The sequence below is a fragment of the Anopheles ziemanni genome, chromosome 2 (genome assembly GCF_943734765.1).
Source record: "Anopheles ziemanni chromosome 2, idAnoZiCoDA_A2_x.2, whole genome shotgun sequence".
NCBI lineage: Eukaryota > Metazoa > Arthropoda > Insecta > Diptera > Culicidae > Anopheles > Anopheles ziemanni.
The window spans coordinates 31,635,420-31,660,609 of record NC_080705.1 but is presented as its reverse complement, the minus strand read 5'-3'; the positions used below and the strand labels follow the sequence as shown (position 1 = coordinate 31,660,609).

The 25,190-nt window shown below is 42.1% G+C and overlaps 3 protein-coding genes across 4 annotated transcripts; 1 reads left to right on the top strand and 2 right to left on the bottom strand.

Moving 5' to 3' along the window:
* Positions 1-9,634: 9,634 nt before the first annotated feature.
* LOC131293611 (activating molecule in BECN1-regulated autophagy protein 1A-like) lies at positions 9,635-12,330 on the bottom strand. Its single transcript, XM_058321690.1, has 9 exons — positions 12,113-12,330; positions 11,953-12,014; positions 11,813-11,883; positions 11,163-11,743; positions 10,893-11,098; positions 10,611-10,822; positions 10,413-10,523; positions 9,943-10,179; positions 9,635-9,824 (listed from the first exon to the last, which is right to left on the bottom strand). The coding sequence occupies exons 1-9, from the start codon at positions 12,290-12,292 to the stop codon at positions 9,688-9,690; spliced, it is 1,797 nt and encodes a 598-aa protein (XP_058177673.1). The 5' UTR covers positions 12,293-12,330; the 3' UTR covers positions 9,635-9,687.
* A 535-nt stretch (positions 12,331-12,865) lies between these two features.
* Positions 12,866-14,521, bottom strand: LOC131293384 (uncharacterized). Its single transcript, XM_058321462.1, has 2 exons — positions 14,367-14,521; positions 12,866-14,294 (listed from the first exon to the last, which is right to left on the bottom strand). Exons 1-2 carry the CDS (start codon positions 14,519-14,521, stop codon positions 12,866-12,868), a joined length of 1,584 nt encoding a protein of 527 aa, XP_058177445.1.
* Positions 14,522-14,967: 446 nt separating this feature from the next.
* Positions 14,968-24,986, top strand: LOC131281242 (eukaryotic initiation factor 4A). 2 transcript variants are annotated; one of them, XM_058310510.1, is made up of 4 exons: positions 14,968-15,100; positions 18,115-18,346; positions 23,063-23,900; positions 24,170-24,986. In XM_058310510.1, exons 2-4 carry the CDS (start codon positions 18,115-18,117, stop codon positions 24,312-24,314), a joined length of 1,215 nt encoding a protein of 404 aa, XP_058166493.1. In that variant the 5' UTR covers positions 14,968-15,100; the 3' UTR covers positions 24,315-24,986. The 2 variants fall into 2 exon arrangements, with proteins under 2 accessions (XP_058166493.1, XP_058166494.1); XM_058310511.1 differs by lacking the exon at positions 14,968-15,100 and adding an exon at positions 15,957-16,026.
* Positions 24,987-25,190: the final 204 nt, after the last annotated feature.

Here is a 25,190-nt window from a genome sequence, read left to right as displayed (position 1 = left end):
GATAAGTATATTAGACTACTCGACCATGTCGTCACCTTTATTCCATTCTTTGCATCTGTTATTAGCAAATTAACGATGGCCTTAATGCGTTTCATTATTTCGGCAGCTAAAATCTTCCATTCGCCTAATAATACCGTATTGGGAAAAGTTATTATTACTCACCAAGGCTACCCATTTACGCCAATCTCATGAATCCGGTGTAATATTTGCAAAACATTCCGAATTCCTTATTGCTTGTTTCCCATGCCTCTTCAGTTACGACGCCATAACGGTGCAATTAGTAGCAAACGTTGACTAATCACTCCAAGAGGAAGGCACGGCTTCACCACGAGCCGATAAAGGCTCCTTTCTTCGCCCGACCACAAGACGGAGATCAAACATAGGAATCACATGCATGTGGTCAAAGCACGAAATCACGCCCTTATCATCGGTAGCAACGCAACTAGTAGACACTCTTTACACACGAGACACTTGGTGGCTCAATGTGTCTAATCTTACCAAAAGCCCAAAATAGGGGGGGACCTCATCAGTTCAACAGAATGATCATCGCGTGATGTCTGCTTCTTGGTGGACCCGAGAGCTCCGTTACGAGTGAAGAAGGTGATAAAACATTGAACGTGGCCCCCACACCGCAATGACCGTAGGTTAAGAGCTCCATATTAGTGCCCTGTCATTGCCTAAATTCCTTTAGAGAGTGAAGTTGCGATTGGACCAAGCTAAGCCATTCAGTGAATGAATGCTATCGGAGTACTGCTGTCGTTGAGAACTTTATCAAGAGTCATTCAGTGTGGACATAATTTCTCAAGTAGGTGAACTACTGTGAAAAGAGGATAGGCAACCAACGGACAAACAAAGTACGTGCATGAGGTTGTCCTGCGCCAAGGAAATCCAACAAGTGACTGGGAAGTATCTTGATTGACGGCAACAGGGAAGTGTGGAACTTACACCCACCGGTAACCTTTAACTATTGCACAATAACGAGTGGCTTCACAGGGTGAGCCTGCTCAAAGTGTTTGCTGCCAATTGTAATCAGAGACGTGATTTCAGGGTCCCGCGTTATGCAACTATGAAAATGTTTGAATTCAAATATTTAACTAACGTACACAAATATGGTAAATAATCTTGATTTTTTATAATTTTCAGCTTCAAAGTCTCGAGTTGCGATGAGACAAATAATCCCTACTATTTTAAAGGGCACGTGAAGCATTTTTTTTTTAATTTCAAATCGTAGTCTTACCGAGGAACCATAGCACAAGTGGAACATTGAGAAGAAATATCGATAGTCTTATATAACGTGAAGCTGATTGCTACCTGCATGCATCATAATTGGCTTCTTTGAAATTTGCTGGCTATACTCAGAAATGAAAAATTTACACTTTAGGTATACGAATTTTCTTTTCAAAAGCAAAACATTCTGCAAGTATTTTGTTTGAATCGTTCAAAGCTATTGGTTGTTTCGTTCGATTTCGGTTGTTGCTATTAAATTTTACTGTTGACTTCTTTTTTAACAGATTGCAAAGTATGTCTTGTTTTCAATAAACGGAACAAAGTGCCCAGGGTTAATGGGAACCCACCGAAAACAGCATTAGAAGGAAAGAAAATGAAACATTGCTGTTAACCTTACAAGCACACCGGGAAAAAATATTTTTTAAAAACACATAAAAAATCCAATCATACACCAGCAAAACATCAAAATACATGTATGTCTATCAGAATTGCAAATTGTTGATTCAGTCCGTTATCGACCATTTAGAAAGACAGACAAAAAAATCATAGGCATTTCTGACTTGTTTATCGCTTTCTTGCCAAAATTTTTCTGTCGCATCTAGGCCTTAGATACAGGCCCAATATAACATCATATCGCCTCCCGTTTACCTTGAACTTGCAATTGTTCCGTGCGGTTCGAATCGGCACCAGAATTACTTATTATTTATAGCTTGAACGGGTGCCAAATTATGAACCAACATGCAAATATACATTGTGAACATGCGGGATTGCATGCTGCTGGGTGCTTCTTATTTTCGTCCTAAAAATGGGGAATCGATTTAATTTCCCTAGTTCAATGTCAATAACAATCGTTGGTTCCTGTCTCGATACACTTTCTTCATCTACTGCTCGACTTTCTGGTCGCTTCATTTGCGAGGTCCATGTTTGAAGAACACGTACATCAAATGCTCGACCGAATAAACAAACCCCCAAGGAGGGTTGTTATTTATTGACCCAAACGCCTGTTTTTATCAGGTCTCCAAGCCGTCAACGAGAGTACTGAGGGCACGGCAAACGCCACGAAATGGATGAATGCTCAACAACAGGCAGATGTTTCTCGTCTTTACTCTCGTAAACAATGGTATCATTAGATTAATTCGTGGCTGAAGAAATATCCTACCCCGAAGGGTGGGCGCACGGCGGTGTCAATGAAACCGCACAGATCCGGGACGGATAGGAAACCCGGAATTGTCGGGCCAAACCGCGTGACCTGTGCTCGCTCTGGTGTGATCCGGTACGAGCTGACCTCGACCCGCGATACAGTAAGGAGTGCTTTCTACGATGGGTGCGAAGATGAACCGATATGGCGGTCGGAGTATGAGGCAACATGTCGCAGTTCAATTGCCGCCAACGGGGGGAGCCAACGCTAATCAACGGGGAGACACAGCCGAGTTTTATTTTTATCTTAGAGCACACGCTCGTTCGTTGTGCCCTGGTGCCGATGGTGGCCCAATGCATGTCCCACGCCATTGACTCATCCAGCTGCATGGCATCGGAATAGTCGAAATTTAATTAATTGAACGTGAAGGAATCAAGTTGCTACCAGCGCGATAACTAATTGGGTATTAATAATTGTAAATTAAATGGACAAATTAGTTTGAACAGCTTACAAAAACACGTGAGAAAAGAATACAAAAACCTACACCACACAAGGGGTTAATAGTGCTGTTAGAAATTTTATCGATAAACCAAACAAAATAATTCAATCGAGCGGATTTGATTTTGCTCACCGAAATCGTGCATCTTATCGAGGCAGCGTTTGTCTGCGACGATCAAGAGGAGTAACACTTTTTATGGGCGTTGATTTTAACTTTTTTCGAGAAACCCTGTGTAAGATGACTCCAACGGATGGCTTATGCCACTGAGACTGCACGTGGCGGCAGACCGCGACACCGCGGGGAGTACGGCTGAAGGTAAAAACAAGTTCCAAACAGGAATCGACGAACTGGAATAACCGCGATGCGGACACCCGGCTCCTAATACGCACGGGTTCAATATAAACGTGATAATAATTTCCTCTGGTCAGGACGATATCACGACCTTATCATCAACTATATCAGTCTTTTTATGGTCCAGAAAGACCGAACCAGAAGGGTGGAAGAGGCGGCACGTCTGGGGAAACGTTTGCTGAGAGGTGTGGCACCGCTGTTTGCATAATAAAAACGTGCCGAAGGATGTCGCAGGTTACTTTGGGAAATTTCAGAAAACAAGAACTACCTGTTTGTGATCGTTTTCAATCAATCGACGTGTTTCCTTTCTTTTTTGTGATGCTGCGCGATGAAATAAATGTGTCGCAGGAGTTTTGCGAGAATGTTCCGTGCAATGCTGATTACTTCCGGCGGCCACAGTGTTTTATGAGCTTAGGGAGCAAGTTTTCATATGTGTCGTTGGGAAATCCCTTCAACAACACCTTCCAAGTGCCGAGACACACATTCTTATCCGCTTCTTTGTGCAGCTGTGTTTCTCGTCGTTCTCGCTACCGCTTTGTCCCGTCGTCCGTCGAATTTGTCGCCGTGTATGCTGCTCTTTATCTCCTGACAAGCGGACACTTTCCACGGCCACGGTGTGTTGCACCATTTTACGATTGCCTTCCGATTTCCTAGCGCTCCCTAGTGGGCAGCTGTTTACCATTTCACGCATCCATCGGAAAAATGGTAGAAATTCTAGCACATGGTCGGCCACGAACCGAGCTACACATGAAACTTGATTACGATTCGTGCCTTGGCGAGAAAATGAAATAACACTACGCGGCCACACAGCACCCCGAGCGCGTGGTATATGCTCTGTTCACTGCCGCGACGGCACTGCGCATTGGTCACGTCGTTTTCGTCGTCGTCTCGCGGTGGATGGTATTGCGGGTTGTGCTGCTTTTGTTGTATTATTCAAAACAAACCCTACCACCCCGTATACCCCACCCTTGCACCACCCGCTATCAATCCATTCGTCTCTTTCAAGATAAATACACACTATATTTAATGATCTTGGTCTCTTTAAATGACAGATTGCGTGTGAAACAGCGTTATTCCGGGCAGAGGAACGCTGCACCCAGCTCCGGGAATTACCAATAGAGTGAATCCTTTTTAAAAATTCAGTTAATTTGTTGAGTGGAAAATGTATTTTTTATGGTTATTTTCCAGAAATTGATATTAGGCAAAAAGAAATGAAAATAAGTATAATTAATAATGAATTCAACAAAATTTTTTAAGGAAGAGAAGAAAAGCGGAATTGTATTTTACAGACTTAATTTTTAAACACCATCGATGCATTGTTGAACAAACAATAACGTTTGGGACAACGTTATCGAAACCTCTTTTAATAATTTAAACCTTTCATTATCGTTCAGCAGGATTTTGGACTCGTATGATTGGAGTGGAGATTTGAAAATTCATAATATACATGAGTTTCACGTATATTATGCATTTTTAATATACTTTCATCTATATTTTTCCAAAAAAACATCAATGGCATCAGTCAAAACATTAAAAATCAATAGCTTTCAAGTAGCCTTAAATTTCTTTCTTTAAGATGAGCATACAGTTTCTTCAGTACCGTTCGCCAAAATGAACAGGGAAGTTTATCACACCACCGATTATACATTATCCTTATCAGCACGCGGAAAACATGAAAGCCAGCTGTTTATCAGCATCAGACCCAGTGAAAACACTTCTTCAGAGGCCGATGTGCAAATAATCGATCATGCGAATTCCGATCGGTCGCAAACTTTGCAAAGATACTACGGAATTAAGGCGCACCCTTGTTTGATTGTCGTTATATAATTTACATTATGTAACATTACAATCAAACATATTATTCAATTCCCCCTCCTCTTTATTTTATTGACTTCAGAACCAGACTATCGATTGTTGAGTAGTTGCTAGCCCAATTCTCACATACGTGCTCATTTATTCATAACCCTGGTTTATCGCGAGCAACTAGCGCCTAGCAATAAAGCCAGATATATGCAAATGTATTTACTCCAAAACAGGATTCAGTCTCCGGTACGACAAGTTACCGCAGCTCCTTCCGTTCCATAGTCCGACAACATTTGCCGAGCGAATGAATACTTATATTATGCAGAGAATATTTGTATGGTGCTTTGTATGGAAATTAATAAATTCCTTCAAGAATGCAGCCAGGTGTCGATTGTGCTGTTTTCACGTTTGAGGGGATGAGTATGACCCATATCGTCAAAGGCATAGCATCTCCCGATCATGCACGGAACATGTGACAAAACAAATTATCTACAGCGTCATTGGCACAAGCGGAAGAAAGGCTGAGACGGTCGCTGTGTCCCTGTTCGCTTTATAGTACAATAATTCACCTCTTTGCTTTCGCTGGGACAAATAGTGTTAAACATCCAACGACGGGCCTTCTTGCCTTTCTAGGGAACCTTACTATCTATCGCATCCAGCCATGTGTATGTCGTCAGTGAAACAATCTCTTGTGGCTAAGGCACTGTGCAAACGCCACAATCACCTTACCCACCGGCTCTGAAGGGATTCGCTTCGTTGCACTATCAGTACTATATTTAGTCTCCTGATGGCCTGCAGTCGCTGTCCTACAATACTTTTTTTTGCCGTCAAAGCAAAAACAAAATCTCACGGCCGCGCATTTGGAAGCTGGCTACGTTTTAATCGTTCCCCCTGATGTGTTGTAGGGTGGGTAGGAGGTTTGTTTTTTTCCCTAATCTCCAAAAACTCAATCTGCATAAACACAACAACAGCAATATCAACAATGTAAGGCTATACTCACTGTTTAGACGCTGCAGCGAGTTGTACTTGTACACATGGTAGTAGGCCACGTTGTCCGCGTTGTTCCCGTACCGGAAGCGTTTGTTTTGCGCCATATTTGCCATGTTGTGTGGATTTTTGGGTTCGGAATGAAATCGTTTACACTCACATTTACCGAAACATGCAGATCATACACTATGCTTCATTCAGCTTTGTGAGAAAATACTTCAGATCACTTAAACACCGAACTGAGTTGCTTTGAATATCGATTCTTCTTTACACAATAGATTTTGACGCACAACCTACTGTATATCCTTCGTTCGGTTTGAAAAAGAAAACTGCAACACAAACCGTAAAAACTTTCACTATTAATTTAGCCGTGTTTGAATATATTTCCTAATTCCTATTTCCACAGGGCTCACTCCCGAATTCAACTGTCTCCAGTGGATGTTTCCGTACTCGGCGCAAGGTTTTGCCAAAGTCGGCCAGCTCGTGGCCATTGGTTCGATGGCCAACTGTTTCAGACTGATCGACCGGCTCTGGATAAGGCTCGGGAGTAGAATTCACATCATCGACCAGCGAACATACCGGACGAGTCCAGGAACTGTTCGCGACTGACCTCCCAGCAAAGGCGACCTGTCGTCCGAAGTGAAAAATCGTCAAGCACCACGATGGTGTTACTGTGGTGGTGATGATGATGATGGCGTTAGACCGTACCGCCAATAGAAACTGCCTTTGGTCTTTATCTGCCGCCACCACCCGCAACCGTCAGACGGCAAGTTGGTGGTTAGCTATTGTTTACTTCGCCTATGTACACATTCAACCGTCCCTGGACAGGTTAACGTTCCGTACCTAATGCTTTTAGAATGCATTGCCGCCAAACCGGATGCGTCAAAGCATGCTTAGGATTTACTTCCGCTGGTGTAGGAAATGGTACAGTCGCAGGATTGGAAGGAAGATGTGCACAAACTTTCAATATGCATGACTTCAAGAGGCATCCCATGGAGCCAACCGTGTGTATCATCATTATCGTCGATATCATTTAATGTAAGACAGATACCGGTGTTGATAATACCCCATTCAAATACGATTGGCTGGACGGCGAGAACAGGGAAGCCAATCTAGTGCAATCTCGTATCAAACACTAGGCCGACTGATAGCGATGGCTGATCATCAAATAGGGAAATCAAACAGTTCTCCAAATAATATGCCAAACCATCGGCGTCATCGGCGATCGGTCAACGACAATTCATGTCTAGGCAGATTCAATGTTCCCTTTGCGATAACGCTCATAGAGCGATCTCCGCATGTAGTCCGCATGCTTCCGTATTCTAAAACTAGATTTAAAAATGGAAATTGGAAACATTTTGAAGCGAAGGGAAACAAACAAAACAAAAGGTCTATAACACGAATAACTTTGGAGGGGCGTTTGAAGGGCCAACTCATGCGACTGAAAGGGCACATGGTGTGAAGGATAAACTAACCATGGAGAATTTCAAGTAGTGGCCTTCGTCAAACTTGATTTCGTTACGACGCAGCTAACAGAGAGCGAGTTTTACTTTATCGGCTGAGGAGATCCGAGCAATCTGCTTTATTTTTCAGAAAGAGGTTTCGCCCGTCCAGATGAGTAGCCTTAAATAGGAGAATATAAAAACAACAAAAAACCGAAGTCTATAAATGGTGCGACATTCTTGCACGTTTTTTTGATTTTTCGAATGTTCTTATTGGCACGTGCCCCTGGAAAAGCGGTTGCCAGTTGCGTCAAGCAATTTTAAATACGTATCATTCACATCATTGGCGATAAGTTTGACGCTTCGATCGATAAAGCCCGCAGCAGACGAATGAGTAAAGGGACAATATCGAATACAGGCACGAGCCAAAGTTAATCGAGTGCACGTCCCGAAAAAACGCCCTGGACGGAGTGTGGTAGTTGTTTAATCTTTAAAAGTGGCTCCGTTAATTGCCGCAATAAAAATGGTCAACACGGAAAGATTCCACCCCCAGACCGGGCGGTGCGTACTAACAAAGGACACTAAAGAAGGTGTATGTTACGTTCGAATGAGAAGCAACTGACTTGTCCTCAACTGTATCAGCTGGTTGTTGCAGGTTCGAAGTGTAAATTACGGACATATGTTTACAGCAATCTACCATGTCGTTCTACTTATCATTCTGAAACCGTATCTTGTTGTTTGGTGGAAGGAGAAACAAAAACAGGACGTATCTTAGACAGTTCATTGATGCTATCGGAGCAATTAGTTGTTGATAATACCCTTACTGAATGAATCGCAACAGATGAACCAAGCGAGTACAAATAAAACGCCCAAAGTTTAGCTTGCGTCTACCGGTAGTAGATAAGGAACAACATCATTTCAGGTGTTCTCCTTGGTGCATTCGGGTGGAACAACGACACAAAATCTTCACAGCTGCATACGAGACAATAAATCTTTGCTCTATTTATCCAAAGCTTTTCACATTGATATCATACTCTCAACCAAAGGCGTCCAGAACTACAATGTTGGAAGTACTCAACGGTCATGTACGGCCGAAACAGGGACAACGTTTGAAATGTTTACTCAACTGTCAGATTAAAAAAGAACGTTTTTGCGAGAATCTTTTCGTGGATTGGAAAAATTTGAATATTTCCAACTGTAGCAGGTTGTATTTTTCCAGCACACCCTGAGAAGCCAAAAGCGACCCTAGACAATACCCAGGCACAATCCGTACTGCACGTACGTTTGTGGCGCACGTACCTACCACGTCCCGCTACATTCAAGATGTTGCAAATTTCACGTGCTACATTATCTACCGCACTCGAGTTCATAAAATCCTTTCCAACCCCTAGGCTAACTTGCTGCTCGCTACCTCCGTGATTAGGTACCAAACGAAGACGAAGAAGACAGACCCTTTACTTGAATTTGTTTGCAATCATTATCGGAAGGGAAATCTTAAGCGAACGAACGAATGGGGTTTGTGGTTCTTATCAGGTGCCGTTACGAGAGGTGGTATATGCTTCACGTGATACAGCCACACTTTGCTTTTGCAAACTAAATTGATTGTGTTAGGTTTCATTCCCGAAGCTTAAAATCTGCCTTCTTTATAGAGAACTGAATAAGTAAAGGTACGTTTTTCGATTTTAGATTTCCGAACACGGGTGGTTCCGTATCGATTTTTTATTGTTGTCGTTTAATTCTCCGTAGGTTGGTAGATATCTTTGTGTGCCGTTGGTGGTCCTGATCAACGATCAGGTGAGTATCATGTGAGTGTTAGTGTCATAACGAAAAATTAATAGATAAGGTTTTAATTTAGTGCGTTTAGAGTTGTGCTATTCAGATTCAGTTTCATGAGTCTCAATGATTCTTAGCATTTTAGACATTTATTAATCTTTTGATGAGAAATTCATGAATCCCAAAGATACAAGGGGTTAATGGACCCCTGTTTTTTGGTCGCATGGTCCACGCCAATGAAAGAATCGCGGAGATTCATGAAAGATCCATGAAGATTCATTACGGTTTCGAAAGATTCATAAACGTTTGAAGATTCGAATCCCAAAAGATGCATGAATCCATCCGAATGAATCTTAGGTGAAAGATTCATATGAGTGAGTCTCACCAAAAGATGCATGAGGCACAACACTAGTTTAATTACTTTCTTCTATTTTCTTAATAGCAACTGGCAGTCGCAAATATGAATACTATCGACATATTCGAACGAATTTCGATTTCAATCCCACGAGGAGCCCATAGCCAGGCAGGGCAGCCCATTTGATGCAATTGATTTCGAGGTAGTTTTGGGAATCTCTTGGTAGGGAGAGTTTGAGACCGACACGTTCTGAAATTTGAAAAAAAGAAGAACCAGCAACAATGGATATGAAAAATGATCATTGCAGAATGACTACGCGTAGCAAACGATATGATCTGGAACGTTCCAGATCTGATCATTCACTTACCATTCTGCTCGACAATATCGAATCGATTGCCGATCGAGTCAAACGTTCCGGAGTTGACCCCTATTCGCCAGAGCGATTCCTTGTCCACGATGTAGGCGTACTTCAAGTTTCGTCGGCACCGTAACCCAATGGCAACGTATCTGCCAGACGGGGAGAACGAGAGTGACACGAACTCGGCAGTGAATTTGAATAAAAACAACGACTCGCCAAAGTTTTCCCGTCGGAGACTCCGGATTTCTAAGGCAAAGAAGAGAAACAAAAATCCGGAGATGTTAGTATATACAAATTAAGCATGTAAGTATATACTATGTGGCTACTTTTTCCCTCCAAGTAATTTCAATAACATTTTGTCAAACGGTAATGGCGATCGAAGCAAGAATTGTTTAGGGTATTTGGAAATAATACCCAATTCTTGATTATTCTGTAAACCTAGAACCTCGATCATTTGATTGTATTTTCCTAGTACTTACCCATTTCCTTGACCGACCGCAACCGGATGGAAGCGATGAATTGTTCGCACTGCGAAATAGCTACGTTCGAATCATTGTTGATCATACATATCGTTATCACATTTTTCCAGTCTAAAAAAGAGAGCATTTACCATTCAATTATCATCGATGGAAATAAATAAATCATCCCGTGGTAACCACAGGGACTTTGATTCATACCTTCCTTAAAATCGGGCAAGTCTTCTCCATCTCCCTTCAGTAGTTCAAGGTCCCAGGCCTGCAGGACACAGTGATTTTCCGGCTTCCGGGACGTGCCTGACACCGTACCCAAAATATCCCCCGTTTTGGGCAAGTCGGATGGTGCGAGCAGGTGGAACATGTCGTGCAGTTTCCGCAACATTTCTTGCACCAGATTGAGATCAAAATTATACCTGAAATGGAACCACAAGATAGGTTTTATTAGATTAAAGAAAGGAAGGATTACCACACACACACACGTACTGTATGTAACTCCGGTTGCGCTGGCAGATATACTTTTGGCAGATCTGTTCGAAAAATGACATCGGTTCGGTGAGAAAAACCGTTACCGGCGACCAGGACGGTGTGTGGTTCGGAATGATCGGGATACTGCTACGAGCCCGCAGAGTTTCTTCCAAGGCGTCGATTTTGCGGTTCAAAGTCAACAGTGTGACATTGAGGTCTGATTTCTATAAGAAAGACTGATAGATAAATACACTATCCCCTTGCGGATGCAACGGTAGCGTTTCTCACCGTGCAGCTATTCGTGTCGGTAACTATGGCACAGCAGCGGATACCGACCCTCTTTCGGTTGATCGTTTGTAGCAGATATATCCAGATAAGGCACTGCTTGTTCAACTCAAGCTGCAGGAGATAATCCACCTGGGTGGCCATCGTTTGCTCAAGCTTGTCCAACATTAAGGTCACGCTGCGCAGCAACGATACGACCAGATACTCCGGTTCGACGAGCTCCACATTTCCACCCACACCGGCCAATAGGTGTGTCTGGGTTTGCGTTATACCGGTGATGAGATGTGCGTCGCTCGTCACATGCAGAAAGCGACATTTACAATCACTGTACATGCCAGCCGTGTGCGTAATTCCGTTCACCCAGTCCCAGAAAACAACCTCGTTCATGCTGGTAAGTAGCAGGAAGTTTTGTGTCGGATGAAAGCACACCGAACCTATCGGTTCCGGTTCCTGCAGCGAAGCTACTAGGCGATTGTCCACGTACACCAACACCGTACCACCGAGTGTACCGAAGGCGATGGTGTTCGCACTGGTCGGATGGAACGCCAGCGTCCATACGGATCGATCTCTAGATGGATATTTTGCTAAAACCAAAATCACAAAATTGGGTCAACGTTGCAGGCGGGCACTGACCTTTCAGGACACTTGCTTACCCAACTTATACATTGACGTCGTCTGGAAGACGTTGACACACCGATTTGTTTGCACAGTGGCAGTAAGCAACCTACGAAGACAAAGGCATTAAACGCATTAATCGCTGAAGGCCGAAGGGACGTGAATGATAAACACTTGCCCGTCGTGGCTTTGTTCGATGTTGAAAACAGATTCCGTCTCGCTCGCCAAATCGTCAATAGGCTGTATAAAGTAGTAGGGAAGTAGCGAAATGAAATTGATACCGGAAGAAAGAATCTAAACCCATTGCCAATAAAATGACGTTGCGAAGTATACTTTACCTTGCAAAGGTCCTCCGATTTCAGTCGTTCCAGCAATACCAGCTCTGCCAACTCGACGGCATGACGCCGAAAGTAATGTTCGTTGGCCACCGCCGAAGCACAGTTTCTTATTTTACGCGTTCGAAACCCTCGCTCACGGTTGTCCAGCTGATGTACTATATTACGGCCAATCTTTATCATTCTTGTGCTGGCACCAGATTCTTCCGATGTTGATGTTGCTGATGATAAGGTTCTCGGAGATGTTGTTGGCCGAGCTGCAATCATGTCCCTCTTTATTCTGACTAAAAGAAAACAAATACAGATCAGGGCAATGGGCTAAACTCCCCAGGGTGTAATCCTATCACCTTTAACTTGTTCGCAAATGTTTTTCTTTCCGTCGTCCTGTGTTCCGTATATTTACATGTTTTCGCTGTTCCTGTGCTGCTGCTTCACTTTCTCCGGCTAGCTGGCGCGAACTGTGCTATTTATCATCTCGTTTCTTTACTTCACGGCGGCCTGTGGAAGTACGGTTCGACGTTGTTTTTTTGACAAGCGCCTGTCTGCTGCAGACCTCGTTTCCCGCCATGCGTCGAATCGTCCCGCTCGTTTGTTCCGAGCTGTCGGTACGATGTTTGTTCGACGATTGAATGCGTTTGAAATATGAGTTTCTATCCGGTGAATTGCACAATTTTTTCAAAAACCGCGAGTAAGTAAAAGTTGTTACTAAATAATTTTATTCATTCAAAGACTCACAACAATATTAATACATTTTCCTCATTCGTTTACAATAACAACAGTTTGATCGTCGCCCGATTTTAACTCGTTTTCGTTTTTCTCATTCACTTCCAGGACCACCCCGGCCACGTATTCGGCCCTCATTTCAGGTATACGCACGATAGGACTGTACCAATGACTTTGTTTTTCTAGACCCCAACCAAAATAGCTACTACGAAATTGTTCTCCATCGAGGAAAGCGCATAGCCCTGGCCAATTTTCCGACGTCCAATAATGCATTCCTTGCTCTTTTCGTTTTAACCAATGGTCAGATTTTTCTTGAAGCATTTCATGATTATATTCGGTCATCGAACCATACATTCCGGAGAGGCACTTTTGCAGGCAAATATTAGTCTCCGATCCATCAATGTGACCATCCCGGTGGGTGGAAATTTTGGCGATCAATACCCGCAGCAAATTCTCTTCCAAATCGACAAATGGTTGCCCAGGACCTCGTACTTTTGCTTTGAGATCTCCTACGAGGAACACTCTGAGTCGTTCGGCTGCCCCAATCTGTTCCAGAGTGACCTCTGGTAGTCGGTGCCATGGTTTAGTGCAAGGATTTGTGGTCACTAAGTACGACCGTCTATTCAGTTGTGCCTCGACCTGCATTCTTTCCAGCTGGGCGCGGAGTAATGAAGCTGTAGACTGTTGTGAAGATGTTGGCAAATGTGGTTCGGAGGAGCATGAATTTTCAAAATCTGACGAAGAAGATGCTGATGACCTGAGGGAATCACGCGATACACGTTCGATCAATTCAGTGAGTAATAAATGCATGTCCTTTTGTATGTTATCCTGTTCAATTTCACTATCCGCAATGTCCAATTTTTCTAGTATTTCCATGAGCATCTGTTGAGGAAGTTTCTTCTGTAAGAGAGACCCACGGATAGATTCCCCAGATTGACTAGATTCGAGTAATGTGTCATCCACCAACGAATCAATAATATTGGTTATGATATCTGGATGCTTTCCGATGACGCCTAGACGCGCGGAAAAATCTACAGTTTTCTCCCGATGCTCCAGTTCCAAGATGAAATAATCGCTACCTAGTGACCTCATAACACCCCAGAATTGGCACGATTTTACATCGGTTTCATCGCGCAGAGTTCGGCCAATTTGCGCACTGATAAAGTATTCGTACCCGAACGGTACATCCCTGCCCATCGTATTGAGATCACGTTGAATCATCATGCCTAGCTCTGAATTCAGACGGATATTTTCGTTTTCGAACTGGGTCAAGGCATTAATGATGTGTTCAGATAGGTCACGTTGTTTTTCTGCTAAAGCCTCAACGTGATAACGGGTAAACTGGCGTTGGGTAGAAAGAAATTCGACTTTTACTAGTCGGCAATATTCTTCAAAATGATCAACCGCGTTCGCTGGAGGATTATCGAGTAACCGTGAGATCAAACGGACCAGCAGATTGAACCTGGTTGGAGGAAAGAACAACGATGCATATCACTTTCAGTTTGTTTGTCAGGTTCTAACACTGATTACTTACATATTATCACCATTTCTTCCGACTTGGCGGCATAGCATGGCCTTCGAGTCAGATACATGATTTTCATGTCGATATTTGCCTCTGTTACGAATTGTCTTCAAGAGTTCTGACTCCAGTTTATAGTTTTCTCGGGAACCTAACTTATTACGATCCATGATAATATGATAACCTGCTAGAAGTCCTCTTGATAATATACGATTAATCGGGTTAGCGACCATACAGTGAATACTAGATGGAAAATTAAGCATAAAATCGTTTCGAAATAATTTAATTTAATACTTTTTTTGGATCAAACTTTATTCAAATTTCGCCATTAAGATCGGACCATTTAAATCTACACCTCAATGCTTTTAGAACTAAATTTTACTGCGATATTTTTAAAAATTTGTACGTATTTTTTCATGTAGCGACAATATTGAAACTTCGCGTAGCTGACATCTGTCAATTTTGAAAGAAAACAACATGTCATTATTAGTTCGCCGCGCCGAGCGAGTGCTGTCACAAATGAAGAGCGAAAAGCGTCTGCGCGTCAAACCACCTGTACTTCGCCCGATTTCGCCCGTGTCGAAGCCCGTCGCTACCTGCCCCACCAGGCTACACCACCCCCTGGGGCCTAAAAGCTCGCTTGAGCCGAGCTTCATGCAGCGAATCTGACAATATGGCGACCTTTCGCTTGGTTTATTGAAATCAAATTCAGCACGTGTATAACAGTGCCAAACTTCAATCTTGAAAACGTATGTGTAAAACGAGTTAAATTGGGTTACAAATTGTTGAAAAAGTGAGCTTAAGGTAGCGGCAATCGGTGGATCTACGAATATGGACGGAATGTGGTGTATTTTTCGTGAAATTTGAGTTTCAAAGGGTTTTCTATTCAATGACGGCGGCAACCGCATGAAGGCTGTAGGGTAGCTACTGCAAACGCGGCACCGTCCAAACTCGTGCAGCTTGGTGACCAGCTAGAAAGGAGTTCAACTGTACTGGAAGAATATAAAGTTATCGTAGAAGGAAGGCATAGGACCGAAACACAATATCGATTGCCGACTTCTAAAAACTGTTCTGGACTGGAACCACCCCTTTCCAACCGATGAGATTGCAGAAGGAAGAGTTCAAGGAGGGCATTTCGTCATCACTCATCGTTTTGTTCCTGCGTGCGCTTCGTGATTTGAACTGTCAACAGTTTTATGTTACTTTTCCATAAAACTTACTCCGGTGATTAAAAAAAAAATGGAACCTCTTTGAGCCCGGCTTGTTGGGAATCAATGAACTGAAGGCCACCATCATCATGTTTTCTTTGTCAAAGAAGGCGGTCTATTGTCCTGTGGCTGATTGAACTGAATAATACGCTAAATTTAGCGCACTGTTTCAAGATCACGCAGGTTCCTAGGTTGGGCAATTGGTGTGATAATGGCAAAGAAATTACTAGACGACGGCCATTGAAAAATGACAACGTCGGTGGACGGTGGAGCGGACGCACACAACTACACGATACGCACAGGATGTGGTGTTTTTTTTGCATGCGTGTATGTGCATCTCATCGACGTCGGGCACCGTATCCTTGACAACATTCGATGGGATCCTCCGCATTGCGAAAGTCGAACCCGGAGCGTCCGTGTCCGGGAAAGCACAGTGCAAGTGCGGTAGATCGAAAAAGTGAGGTTAGGTCGGTACCGAGTAGAGTAGGACAACGGGCCAGTGTGGTTACTAGAGGGAGCAGGAAAAAACAATGGAGTTGCGATTCATCGGTTTCGTTCCATTTCCTTATGTTCAGAGAAATCCGGGTCGTCGTCGAATTGTACCGTTATCATGAGATTACTCACGTATGCCATATGGCATAACATTAAGAAACCAACGGACATCTCGTAGACCGGCAAATTCTTAACTTATCACAAAAGTTCAACACTTCAGCCCATCATTTTTTCCTCCTAGTGCACTTTGAATTTTAAATTGTGACGCATTCATAATTTCCCATTGATAGTCGTAGAATGCAAGCATTGTTGGAGGTCATTGCCATTCTTTTCTCGCTAGGCTGACGTTGGCATTTACATTAGCAAAGCTTTCTTGGAAGCAATGGTCGAATATAGTCGTGTATTTTGTCTTCTAGTCGAAGTACACTCCTCGAGATTGAACATCTCTTAGCCTGAGTCGATGCACCAAGCTGCAGTGGACCGGTTTTGCTTATCGTTTTTTTTTTTACTGCATTAAGCCTTAGTCACGTTGCTGCTGTGTGTCTCGTTGCGCGGCGTTAGTCATCGACAGTAACAGCGATTGTGGTAGTCTATGCTGCGTTCCTTTCCATTGCATGGCTCTATAAGCAGATATTCAAAATGATTTTTCGCAAAAGGAATTCATGCTGGAACAATGTTAGAACGATTTTCTCATGCTCGTTCGATTTGACGCGGCGGACATTGCGATTTGTGTATACGAGAAAAAGCAAGAACGATACAAATATGTTGGCAAAGGGAGAACGGCCGCTTTGTCATGCTGCTATATCTGGCTCCCTTGTTCTCTAGCCTTCTCTGTCTAATCTTTTCGCCCCACATGGATTCCGGCTAGCTGGTCCAAGAGTGCGAAAGAGATATCTGCTGTTTGACAAGGTTCCAGCAGAACAGCAGTGTGCTTTGCTTTTACATGCAGCCAGCAAGTTTGACAGCAGTTGAGCAAGCAGAGCCAAAGCTGGAGAACAGAACGTCAGTAATTTGTCGTAAAAATGTGAATTTTCATTGATTAGTGTAAAGCGGATTGGTGTTCCATCGCTTATTTTATGTTTTTGAGATTCAACATCAGCTTTTTCAAATGAAAAGGTTTTGATAAAAATTCAACTTCTATTGAAAGATCCCTTGACCACGGTATCAATGACTGCAACGGGAACTCCTCATCGTCTCGAACCATTTTAACATTCTACGTGGTACAATTGGGAATAGCCTTTCCTTAACAATGTATTCGGCTTACTGATACAAAGTAGAAAGTTTCGAGTGCTTTGCAAATGGCTTACACCGTGAAGTTTCCAGAAAACGGGTTACTCACCAATGTGAAAAGCATGAAGCGTGGTTAATGTTAGTTGTCCTTACTAAGTGCCGATCTGTCTGATACGCTAGCCGCTGCAATACGTTTCTATGAAAATAGCAGTAGAAAATATAAAGAAAGGCGTGCCAAGATAAGAGTAGGAATTATTTGTAAATGTGACATGTGGCTTTATCATGGTCTTGAGAAAATTGTATTACCACCTTCCTCGTCGTTTTCGTGAACGTCCATATTCGTATAAATCCATTTCGACTGCCGTTATCGCCTTAAAATGCTAGGAAAATTCAAACAAATCAAGGCGACTTGCAGTTCGATAGCTATACACATACAAGCATGCCCGTGGGACATCTAGTGATCCTGCGAGTTTTCTCCGGCTGATAAAATTGTGAAATGAACATTATAGCAGTAGGTGAAGTTGCAGATTAACTTGGAAGAAAAATTTGGTTCAGTTAACGTGTAAAACATCTAGATACAGGAGCCATTCATATCGCATTGAATGTGCGAAAAAAGTTTTTTCTATTTATTCTGTTAAATTGCGTGCTTGTATGTGTATTGTTAGGTTTTACTAGAAGGGAAAGTACATTCCCCTCCCATTGTAAAAAAAACTGCGCCGTATGATGTGACACAGTGTGGACTGCCTGCTAACATTAAAAGCCAAACGTTCCCAGGTTCCATGTCCGGTGATTATTAACATTATCGTTTTCTTTACAATATTTTGGCGATACAGATGGATGATAACCGTCAGGAGCAAACGAACGATGGACCAGCCGGCATGAACCCGGATGGAGTTATCGAGTCGAACTGGAGCGAGTCCGTCGACAACTTCGATGAGATGGGCCTCCGAGAGGAGTTGCTCCGCGGTATTTACGCGTACGGTTTCGAGAAGCCGTCCGCCATCCAGCAACGCGCTATTATTCCGTGCATCAAGGGGCACGATGTCATCGCTCAAGCCCAATCCGGTAAGTTTGTTGTTGGTCAGGGTTGTTTTTTTTTATTGATTACTGCTGGGGTACTACTGCTTAGAAAGTCACGCAATGGAAAGCGAGCTCAGGGGACGAGAAATGATCTAAAAGAAATATGTAGACGAATGCGGTGGGTTTTTACTATTCCTATTGTAATATTGATTTTCTTTGAAGTGACGGAGGAAAATAGTAGTCATAGTCTGAGACAGTTTACTTTAATCAAATAGAAATCTCGTGCAACGTTTCGTACGGCACCCGGCTTGTCGACCCAGGTCATGAGCTATAGCGATATGTCCTCTAAACTACGCCGTCTTCTTTTCCTTAAACCACGGGTTTAAGGCTATGTATGATACGGTATGATCTGAGAGAGACAAAGAGGGACAAAGTCGAAGAAAATTATTCCAGCGACTGCTTTTCTTAAACCTCTTGTTTTTCCTCTTGGGATTTGTTTAGCTTGAATGCTTTTCCGACGACTGATGTTGCATGCACCTTAACCATCATGCTATTTTCAGACTGCTTTGAAACTTGTTTCTTTAACCACACAATTCTGCAAAGCTTTACTTTAAGGACGTAGAAACCAATACTATCGGGACCTCTGAAGGATTACGGCGGAATTATAGTTAAGACATGGAATGTATTGACAATATTATGCGGATTATAAAAATTACAAAAGAATTCAGGTGTATATCGCATCATCCATGGGATAAGGATTATTGGTACTTGTTTAGTTAATATCTTCTTTAAAAAAGAAACAAAATATGAACCTTATACGAAGTTGTATGAAATATCGCATCATCCATATACGGACACGGACGATTGGTGTTTGATACCGTTCTTCCTGGGAAGATGAATGCAAAATTGAACTGCTTCAGGAACCAATTTGGAAATTTATGTTCGTTCGTGGTCGTTCATATATTTGTACATAGGATTCCACAAGATTTGTTGCGATCTTCATTACAATAGAAACAAAATATGAACATTTTATACGATAGTGATACGCATCATCAATGGGATAAGGATGATTGGTGCTTGATACCAGTGTTTCCTGGGAAGATGATGCAAAATTGAACTCTTCCAGGAACCAATTTGGAAATGTATGTTCGTTCGTGGTCGTTCATATATTTGTACATAGGATTCCACAAGATTTGTTGCGATCTTCATTAAAATAGAAACAAAATATGAACCTTTTACACTATAGTGATATGAAACATCGCATCATCAATGGGATAAGGATGATTGGTGCTTGATACCAATGTTTCCTGGGAAGATGATGCAAAATTGAACTGCTTCAGGAACCAATTTGGAAATGTATGTTCGTTCGTGGTCGTTCATATATTTGTACATAGGATTCCACAAGATTTGTTGCGATCTTCATTAAAATAGAAACAAAATATGAACCTTTTACACTATAGTGATATGAAATATCGCATCATCAATGGGATAAGGATGATTGGTGCTTGATACCAATGTTTCCTGGGAAGATGATGCGAAATTGAACTCTTCCAGGAACCAATTTGGAAATGTATGTTCGTTCGTGATCGTTCATATGTTTGTACATAGGATTCCACAAGATTTGTTGAGATCTTGATTAAAATAGAAACAAAATGTGAACCTCTTATACGATAGTGATATGAAATATCGCATCATCAATGGGATAAGGATGATTGGTGCTTGATTACCAATGTTTCCTGGGAAGATGATGCAAAATTGAACTGCTTCAGGAACCAATTTGGAAATGTATGTTCGTTCGTGGTCGTTCATATATTTGTACATAGGATTCCACAAGATTTGTTGCGATCTTCATTAAAATAGAAACAAAATATGAACCTTTTACACTATAGTGATATGAAACATCGCATCATCAATGGGATAAGGATGCTTGGTGCTTGATACCAGTGTTTCCTGGGAAGATGATGCGAAATTAAACTGCTTCAGGAACCAATTTGGAAATGTATGTTCGTTCGTGGTCGTTCATATATTTGTACATAGGATTCCACAAGATTTATTGCGATCTTCATTAAAATAGAAACAAAATATGAACCTTTTACACTATAGTGATATGAAATATCGCATCATCAATGGGATAAGGATGATTGGTGCTTGATACCAATGTTTCCTGGGAAGATGATGCAAAATTGAACTGCTTCAGGAACCAATTTGGAAATGTATGTTCGTTCGTGGTCGTTCATATATTTGTACATAGGATTCCACAAGATTTGTTGCGATCTTCATTAAAATAGAAACATAATAGAACCTTTTACACTATAGTGATATGAAAAATCGCATCATCAATGGTAGAAGGATGATTGGTGCTTGATACCAATGTTTCCTGGGAAGATGATGCGAAATTGAACTCTTCCAGGAACCAATTTGGAAATGTATGTTCGTTCGTGATCGTTCATATGTTTGTACATAGGATTCCACAAGATTTGTTGAGATCTTGATTAAAATAGAAACAAAATGTGAACCTCTTATACGATAGTGATATGAAATATCGCATCATCAATGGAATAAGGATGATTGGTGCTTGATTACCAATGTTTCCTGGGAAGATGATGCAAAATTGAACTGCTTCAGGAACCAATTTGGAAATGTATGTTCGTTCGTGGTCGTTCATATATTTGTACATAGGATTCCACAAGATTTGTTGCGATCTTCATTAAAATAGAAACAAAATATGATCCTTTTACACTATAGTGATACGAAATGTCACATCATCAATGGGATAAGGATGCTTGGTGCTTGATACCAGTGTTTCCTGGGAAGATGATGCGAAATTAAACTGTTTCAGGAACCAATTTGGAAATGTATGTTCGTTCGTGGTCGTTCATATATTTGTACATAGGATTCCACAAGATTTATTGCGATCTTCATTAAAATAGAAACAAAATATGAACCTTTTACACTATAGTGATATGAAATATCGCATCATCAATGGGATAAGGATGATTGGTGCTTGATACCAATGTTTCCTGGGAAGATGATGCAAAATTGAACTGCTTCAGGAACCAATTTGGAAATGTATGTTCGTTCGTGGTCGTTCATATATTTGTACATAGGATTCCACAAGATTTGTTGCGATCTTCATTAAAATAGAAACATAATAGAACCTTTTACACTATAGTGATATGAAAAATCGCATCATCAATGGTAGAAGGATGATTGGTGCTTGATACCAATGTTTCCTGGGAAGATGATGCGAAATTGAACTCTTCCAGGAACCAATTTGGAAATGTATGTTCGTTCGTGATCGTTCATATGTTTGTACATAGGATTCCACAAGATTTGTTGAGATCTTGATTAAAATAGAAACAAAATGTGAACCTCTTATACGATACTGATATGAAATATCGCATCATCAATGGGATAAGGATGATTGGTGCTTGATTACCAATGTTTCCTGGGAAGATGATGCAAAATTGAACTGCTTCAGGAACCAATTTGGAAATGTATGTTCGTTCGTGATCGTTCATATGTTTGTACATAGGATTCCACAAGATTTGTTGCGATCTTCATTAAAATAGAAACAAAATATGAACCTCTTATACGATAGTGATATGGAATATCGCATCATCAATGGTAGAAGGATGGTTGGTGCTTGATACCAATGTTTCCTGGGAAGATGATGCAAAATTGAACTCTTTCAGGAACCAATTTGGAAATGTATGTTCGTTCGTGATCGTGCATATGTTTGTACATAGGATTCCACAAGATTTGTTGCGATCTTCATTAAAATAGGAACAAAGTATGATCCTTTTACACTATAGTGATATGTAATATCGCATCATCAATGGGATAAGGATGATTGGTACTTGATACCAGTGTTTCCTGGGAAGATGATGCAAAATTGAACTGCTTCAGGAACCAATTTGGAAATGTATGTTCGTTTGTGGTCGTTCATATATTTGTACATAGGATTCCACAAGATTTGTTGCGATCTTCATTAAAATAGAAACAAAATATGAACCTCTTATACGATAGTGATATGGAATATCGCATCATCAATGGGATAAGGATGGTTGGTGCTTGATACCAGTGTTTCCTGGGAAGATGATGCGAAATTAAACTGCTTCAGGAACCAATTTGGAAATGTATGTTCGTTCGTGATCGTTCATATATTTGTACATAGGATTCCACAAGATTTGTTGCGATCTTCATTAAAATAGAAACAAAATATGAACCTTTTACACTAAAGTGATATGAAATATCGCATCATCAATGGGATAAGGATGATTGGTGCTTGATACCAATGTTTCCTGGGAAGATGATGCAAAATTGAACTGCTTCAGGAACCAATTTGGAAATGTATGTTCGTTCGTGGTCGTTCATATATTTGTACATAGGATTCCACAAGATTTGTTGCGGTCTTCATTGTATTAAAAAAAAGGAATGTGAACCTCACACGGTAGTACGAAAGTGTTATGAAATATCGCATCATCAATGGGGAAAGGATGATTGGTACTTGAATTTCAATCGTCCAGGTAGATGATGCAAAATAAACATCTGTAGGAACCAATTTGGAAATGTATGTTCGATTTGAATGTTCATATGTTTGTACATAGGATTCCACAAGATTTGTTGCGAACTTAATATTGAGAAAAAGATTTTAGGTGATAGTATCTGCATCCTATATGGGAAAAGAGTGGGAACTTTGGAAAACTGTGTGTCATGAACTGTATATAATAATTATGATCTATTTTTATCTACCCACAGGTACCGGAAAGACGGCTACTTTCTCGATTGCGATCTTGCAACTGATCCAAACCGAGATCCCCGAATGCCAGGCGCTGATTCTGGCCCCGACCCGTGAGCTGGCGTCGCAGATCCAGAAGGTGGTGATTTCGCTGGGCGACTTCCTGAAGGCCCAGTGCCACGCCTGTATCGGTGGCACCAACGTGCGTGACGATATGCGTCGCCTGGAACAAGGGTGCCATATCGTGGTCGGTACGCCCGGTCGTGTCCATGACATGATCTCGCGTAATGTGCTGCGCCCGAATAGCATCAAGTTGTTCGTCCTCGACGAAGCTGACGAGATGTTGTCGCGCGGTTTCAAGGACCAGATTCAGGACGTTTTCCAGAAGCTACCGCCGGAGGTGCAGGTGATCCTGCTGTCCGCTACGATGCCGGCCGATGTGCTGGAAGTTTCGCGTCATTTCATGCGCGACCCGGTCAAGATTCTGGTGAAGAAGGAAGAGTTGACGCTTGAAGGTATCAAGCAATTCTACGTGGACGTCAAGTACGAGGAATGGAAGATTGGCACGCTGTGTGACTTGTACGACACCTTGTCGATCACTCAGGCCGTTATATTCTGCAACACCCGCCGCAAGGTCGATCAGCTGACCGAGCAAATGACGGAAAAGACGTTCACCGTGTCGGCCATGCACGGCGACATGGAGCAGCGCGATCGTGATCTTATCATGAAACAATTCCGAACTGGCTCGTCCCGTGTTCTTATCACCACGGATCTTCTCGCTCGTGGCATTGACGTGCAGCAAGTTTCGCTAGTTATAAATTACGATCTCCCGACACTCCGGGAGAACTACATTCACAGGTAAGTTGCACCTGCCAACCAGGTGGTCAATGATCCTCGTCTTAAAACCACGTGTTCAAGGATTTTCTTCTCACGTGACCAAATAGCGAGGATATTATTCAGTACCAGTCACATTATCGCTTACCGGTGTGGTGATTATCCATCATTGTCCGTAACCGATATCTATCTTGTACTACAGTCCTTCTTCAATAGCATGAGACTTGTCACTACGGTAGTCGATCCATGGAACTGTTATTAATATTTTGATTTCTATTCCTATCTGTTTCTAGAATCGGACGCGGTGGACGTTTCGGTCGTAAGGGAGTTGCAATCAACTTCGTTACTGAGCAGGACAAGCGGGTTCTCGCCGACATCGAGAAACATTATAACACAACTATTGAGGAAATGCCAGCCAATCTGGCTGACATGATTTAATTGCGGAACGATTGCACTCCCACATTTGTTTACCCCGGGCACAGCGAACGGCGGAAACAAACGTAAGCAAGAGCAGCAAGAGCAGATTGTCTTTCTCCTCCAGTCCTCGGGGTTGTTGTTTGTTGTGCTGTTATCGTTGTGAGTTTGTGAGTTGTGTGCCTAGTGATTTTGTACCGATAGCGAAGAACACAGAGATTAATCGATAGAACGTTGAAACTCAAACAACCGAAACATAGATTCCAGAAAGCGAGAACGTGCGGACAGTGCAGTAGAGGAGGCACCGGCCCAAGGTTGGAGGCTAAGGGAAAGAAACACAGCGACGGCAGTACCATTGCTTAGCGCAGCATTAGCAGCATCAGCAGCAGCAGCAACCGGAAGGCAGGAGAAGGAGGATTTAGGGAGAGAGACAAGCGCGAGTACCCGTGATTAGTAGAGGAACGCAATAACATCAGCGAAAGGAGGATTCAAATTAAGGACAGCGAACCAAGCAGCATACGCAGCAGCAGCAGCAACACAACAACAACCACGTAATTTCATTATAAAGAAAATAAAAGCAACAAGTTGTAAAAGGAAATTAAAAACGGAAAGCTAAATCTACTAATTTTATTGCTAATAAAATTAATCAACACACACAAACAACCAAAATATCATGGATGAAATAAAATGGAAAAACGATGAACATATGAGAATTCGAAGCCTAGGGAATACTTAACAAATGTGCTGGGCAGAAGAAATGGGTTCCTTATATGCATCCCTCAATACTTAGGCGGTTATTTTTAAAATTTCCCCAAAAAAAACAAATTCAAATTATCGTTAATGTGGGAATGAGCAATTTTCTAACATGGGTTACACATTCCAAGAACAATTGGAATTGCG